Source organism: Salminus brasiliensis, chromosome 10, assembly GCF_030463535.1.
Source record: "Salminus brasiliensis chromosome 10, fSalBra1.hap2, whole genome shotgun sequence".
In the NCBI taxonomy this organism is placed as follows: Eukaryota; Metazoa; Chordata; class Actinopteri; order Characiformes; family Bryconidae; genus Salminus; species Salminus brasiliensis.
In genome coordinates this window covers 34452171-34458170 of record NC_132887.1, presented here as the reverse complement: position 1 = coordinate 34458170, position 6000 = coordinate 34452171, and the positions used below count along the sequence as shown (strand labels likewise).

Below are 6000 nucleotides of genomic sequence, written 5' to 3'. Positions count from 1 at the left end.
CCATGACATGAAAAATGTCCCAAACATTTGTATCAATCTTCCTTTACATAAGGCTGATAGACTGTCTATACGCTACTACAATCTTCTAGAAAACAGACTATATAATAATAATATAAAAAAATTAACAATAAAATTAAATTAAAAATCATGAATAATGAATAATGTGCACTAATTTAGACATGGGGAAAAACTTTTTCACAGCACTGTATATGTTTAAAAAATGATTATATATATATATATATATATATATATATATATATATATATATATATATATATATAAAACCAACCTGATGAAGCTTGTTTTGCTGGGACTGTTTTATTACTATTACAATACCTCTAAAACTAAACAACAGTATTGATTTCTGACATCCGGTACAGATATAATCACCCAGTTCTAGTGTGTGTGTGTGTGTGTGTGTGTGTGTTTTTCAAAGCTGCTAAGTAACTCCTGCTCTCTTGGTTCAGCCAGCAGAGCTCTGAAGTGGCCGAGTTGGAAAGGGGCCAAAAGCAGCAGATTTGCCCACTCTCTCGCCTCAGATCCCCCCAAAGCTCTTAGACTTCCTGCTAGCCCACAATCCACTGCTTCCATCAAACATGGAACCTTGTCTCGGCCCGCTTTGATGCAGCTTAGCTGGCACCAGACACTTGAAGAACTCTTATCGGCACGTGGAGCTTCTGTGGGTGGACTACCATCGTGCATGTGTGTGTTCGTGTGTTTGTGAGTGAGAGCGGCACCTGGAAAACTGGAGACAGTTGACAGAGTCAGGCTTCTCCAAAGGCCCGTTATCCTCCATTCCAAAGAAGCTACAGTTTTTGGCCAGGTACTGCCAGTCTCTCCAACTGGAGCCACCGCTGGTTTTCCTTTGAATCCGCACCGTTTCGGGCTGCGCGCTCTGGAACTGGAGAATCACGTAGAAAACCTGCAAAGGAGAGCGTGCTAAATCGCTAGACGGGGGAGGAATATGCATGAAATACTAAACAGCAATGGATTATCTATTATCTGCACCGCCACAGTCAACGCTCGGCTGACTTCTCGAACGCGCCACCGCTGTGAAGAACAGCTTGAAGCCGGCCGCTGCCTGCTTTGGTCCCTTCTCCTCCCTCCCTCCTCACTTTCTCCCCCCTCTCTCTCTTTCTCTGTAACTAATTCAGAAGGGTTTTTTTTTTTTGGTGGAGGAACTGGTCCCAGCTTTGACTAAGTGGACATTTCAAAGGCTGTGTGACGGTGTGTTTTATCTGTCGTTGAGAGGAGACTCAACCGCCACAGAGCTGCCTAAATCCACTAGTGCTTTTCTGCTGGACTCTTTCCTCTGCACAGCTAAGCCATGCAGATGACTAGGGAACGTAGACATTCACTCTGACTCACTCACACTCACACACACACACACACTAAAAGAACTTGGCGCTTGCTTGTTTGAACAGCGGAGAGGGTCCCAAGCCTCTGGATTTGCAAAGTGAAAAGCGTTCAGGGAACTGAGACAAACACACAAGCCTTAAGGTCTCCAGCTGAAAGACTTGGGTAACTGTTTCAAGAGTGTAGCTCTCAGCGGGGAGGGGGGATTGGGCCGGGGGGAGCTAAGAGAAGATGGCCAGTTTTGTTAGCGACAGAAGCAAACAGCATGCATATATGCATATATTTTGGGTATGAATTAATGATGCTATTCATTCTGGTCCAAAACAGACATGAATCTTATGGGCAGGAGGAGCCCAATTTGTACCAGTCACACAGACCACCAAATCAAATGATCTTGTGGTCAATATAAAGAATCTGTAACCAAAATGTATACATTAATGTATAAATGAATATCGTCATTGTGGTGATCCCCCCGCCAATCTGGTCCACCCTAATGTCATCCAGTCTATGTAATCAGATGCTGTTTATCTAAAGTAAATGTAACATCAGCTAACGTAACATCTTATATTATTAGGGATGTCCCAATAGATCCAGTGGATTGGGTTGGGATGGGTATCGGGTATTGGCTATTTTAATGCCAATCCAGTTCTGAGTCTTTGTTTTAACCACAGTGTTCAGAACACCATCTGGTGCCCTCAAGGCACCATTAACATTATTCCATTAGAACCATGCACCTTTCTTTGTTTTTCAGAACAGGGTGGAGGCTAACACTAATGCTAACACACATACGTTGTGGCAACCCAATTGACAGCACATTCGACAAACAATTACATAAATCAGTCCAGACTTTGTACCACTACACACCCATTTGACTGCAGTGTTTTAAAGGAACTGGGAGCTGAATGGTCAAGGAGGAGAGTCAGACTAGAAAATATTAAACACACTATAAAACAGTCATTTTAAGAAGAGTCACTATTAAACTAAATAAACCAGTCCAGAATGGACAGTCCAAAACTTTAGCCAATAAAAATAGCACAGTGGGGTGGCTATCACTCTTACCATGCCAGATTAGCCATTACAATGGTTACAGCAAACAGATTCCCACAACATCTGATTTGTTGCAGTTAGTTCTGTGTCAGACCTAGTGGTTCAAAGAAAAAAATGTGCAAACAAAACATCCAAGGTAAGAGGCCACTTGGGCTACAGGCCACTTGGGCTCTGCATTTTAATGGCCATTATGGCCAAAGGTTATGTGGTCATCTACACCCCATCTTATAGGCCTACTAGGTAAACTTTGTTTGGCTTAATTAGAATTGAATAACTTGGGTCCTGTTCTGCAAGCTGTGACAAACCATCACAAAATTCTGAGAACAGATTAAACGCAGTGTAATCCTCATAGAACCAAAGGTTATGCCATAAAGGATGAATGAAGAATGAATGCCTAGCCAAAATCATCACAAAATTTCTAAAATAATCAGAACCACTTTTTAATCTAATATTTTAAGTACAGTGCCATTGTAGCATTCAATACCTGGTATTGTCCATTTTCCAGATCTATGGTGATGGTAACTCCCTGGTCCAGTTTCTCTGGGGTGGAAAGGATGGACGAGACCCAGCTGGTGCCAATGTCATTGTCGTTGATGTAGTGCAGTGGGTGGGCATCCAGGTTGAGGCGGAGCACGCGGTTGTTGGTGGTGTCGTCGGCCGAGTTTGGGATGCAGTACCTTTCCACTAGAGGGTGCACTCTGGGGTGGCTTGGGGGGCAGCGGCAGGACGACTGGGCATGCAGGTGTGGGAGTTGCCCAGAGTAAACCTCCTCTATTTCCCTGAGACATTTAGAACCAAACAAGGTTCACTTTAAAGTTCATTAAAAGTAATTATACAGCATCTCTATTTCTCTATTTATATATACAGTAATACAGTAAGAATTTGTATGGAGACCCAATAGACTTCAATAGACTGACCTGTTGGTTAACGTCTGGGGATAAAATCTAAAATCCTGCATTCTCCCAATGAATTGATTGGACCCTGGGGAAAAAAAAACACACACACACATCAAAGGCAGCTATTGAAGACAGTTTGCAGGGTCCATAGCATTCAGTGGATTACCTTATCTCTGCCTTTATTTGTGTTAACAGAGACACTTGCTACATGGTGGGATCTATTGCACTTATTTGCACGGCTCCGTCAGGTGTAATCCCACTGCCTGTTTAGCGTAGCATGGTTAGTAAAGCCTAAATGTGCTTGTCCGCCTCTGCTATCAGATAAGACTAGTTCACTTAGCCTAATAGAAAATGCAGAAAGAGAGGGTGCATGAATATAACATTTTGGGATACTGTACATGAACTCTTGCTACCTGCAAATAGCTATTTTCGCAAAGGCAACATGAGTGTTTTTTTTTGTATTATGATGTGCATTAAGAGGAGATTAATTTGAAACCAAATAAGAAAGGCGCCCTGCCGATTGGGGTAAAAGTGTCGTAGCTTGAAATGATAATTAAGCTTGAGATCAGTGGTGTGATAAAACATGGCTGACTGACAAGCGACCACAGCCGACATTATCTGTGCTGCTCGAGCTCTTCGCTTTTCTACTCAAAGGCAGTTGTTACTTGTTAGGCCACTGGATGGCTGTCAAAGAGAACAGTGCAGTGACATATGCTTAAAAAAAGAGGGAAAAAGAGAGCAAGAGAAAGAGACACAGGCCAAAGGACAGATAAAAAGTAAGGGAGAAAAATTGGTCGCTGGGGACAAAAGACTTGGGGCCCAATTTACTTTTTGTGCCAGATTGAGGTGCAAATCAAGTACGTTCTGCTGGCTTTTTTTGCATGAAACTGGCACAAAAGCCTAAAAATGTAGTGTATGGACCATATGCATGGATAGAACATGCAAAAAAATTACATACTTTGTTTGATTTACTAATGTTTGAGAACCTAGCGGCAGCTAGTTTTGCATGGCCCTTTCTCTGCCTCTTAAAAAGAGGTTATTCATTTACGTTAATGTCTCAAAGCCTTCCCGACCAGTATACACTACTAGATTACGCTCAGAGTTGGGGCAAAAATATCAAACATCGTTAGATTATATAATACTTGTCTGAAACGTGATCAGGGGGCCTTTTTTTACACACTACTCGATTCTCTTTCCAACTGTCGACTTTGACCAAACTAAAATTTGCAGACTAGAGCTAACCAGCACAGACCTACACAGACTGACAACTGGGGCTAAAAATCACAGTGCAACCCTGGCTTAAGCTGCTACAGGGACGTAAACCAGACAATAAAAGCAGAGCTTAACATGCCCACCATGTTTCAGTCTGAGGCAAAATAGCAGGTTGGTAAATAGCTGTGTAAAACAACGCCTGGGCTTTTTTACCCCAACCAAAATCACACATACTTCAAAAAACAACTTAAAGTACTCAATAAATGTGTTCTGTGACATCTTTAAACAAGGTCAGCAGGTGTAGTATCTAGGTACAGATCTAAGCATTAAATATACACTAGAATAATTTCTCTGCAGAAAAACAATGTGTCTGCAGTACACACTAGCAGTCCAAACTCAGTAAAAAGTCTCTTCATAACTGAACTACGGGTCTTTCTTTTGTCCAGAATTAGACGGCCTAAAATCGCTGTGCCTTTTAAACCCTGCACCTCATGAGGGCTGCAGTTAGTCCTACTTCCTTCAGCTATTTCAGATGCTCAAGAGAAGGTAAATCTCTCGGCATTTTTTACGAGTAGTTTGCGTGATTAGCCAAGGAAATGAGAGATTAATCTGAGACACATTTGCTCTATAATTTTGCTCGTATGTACACCAACAGGTCAAAAAAACATGATCACCTATATAACGCAGTGGGTCCTCCATGTGTCACCAGAACAGCTAATTTCTGCAGAGGCCTTGACTCTACAAGATGTTAGCAACAGATGCTTTTAGTGCTTTCAGTCTGGAGGTGGATTAGGATTTGCGGATCTGCTGTTCTAGCACATCCCACAGATTAGATCAGATGTGGGAACTCTGGAGCACAGGGAAACACCTTGAACTCTCCACCATGTTAAACCTTAAACCATTCTTGAATGATGTGTGCAGTGAGGAAATGTGCATTATCCTGCTGAAAGAGACCACTGCCATACCATACCATGGCCATGAAGGGGCCATTAGAGTGATATCCATGTGAATGGCTGGACCCAGAATATCCCAGCAGAACATTGCTCAGAGCATCACATTCCCTTCACTATCTTGCCTTCTCAAAGTACATAGCCATCGCAAAGTCCCCATTTCTCCTTCATACAACACTAGTTGACTATGGAAACCGACTGTTTGTGAACAGACCTTCATGCTCACTACTGTTGCAAGATAATCAACATAATCAGTGTGGGACAGAAACAACACAAGGTGTGCAGAATTTAAAACTAATAATTCAATAATAAAAAAAAAAAAACTGAACTTCTCAAATAATTTCTATGAAACACAAAAACGTGTGATGAACTACAGTTAGGTTGTTCAAAAGTGTTGAAGGATCTGAGACTATTTAAATGCGTAGTTTTTGTGTGTTTCTCAACAGCAGTTCTGGGGCTGTCTTGGAGATTGTAAAAGCACCTGCTATGTTTTGCCCACGTCCAAGTTCCACATGAAAAGAACAGGATTTTAGCGGCTC

General features: G+C 42.0%; 1 protein-coding gene across 1 annotated transcript in view; it reads right to left on the bottom strand.

Moving 5' to 3' along the window:
• ush2a (Usher syndrome 2A (autosomal recessive, mild)) overlaps positions 1-6000 on the bottom strand; it is a 303135-nt gene that overhangs the window by 274796 nt on the left and 22339 nt on the right. The window contains exons 4-6 of the mRNA XM_072689926.1: positions 3321-3384; positions 2888-3182; positions 738-922 (exon numbers count right to left, since the gene is read on the bottom strand). Of these exons, the coding sequence (XP_072546027.1) occupies positions 738-922; positions 2888-3182; positions 3321-3384 (544 nt within the window). The remainder of the gene's footprint in view (positions 1-737; positions 923-2887; positions 3183-3320; positions 3385-6000) is intronic.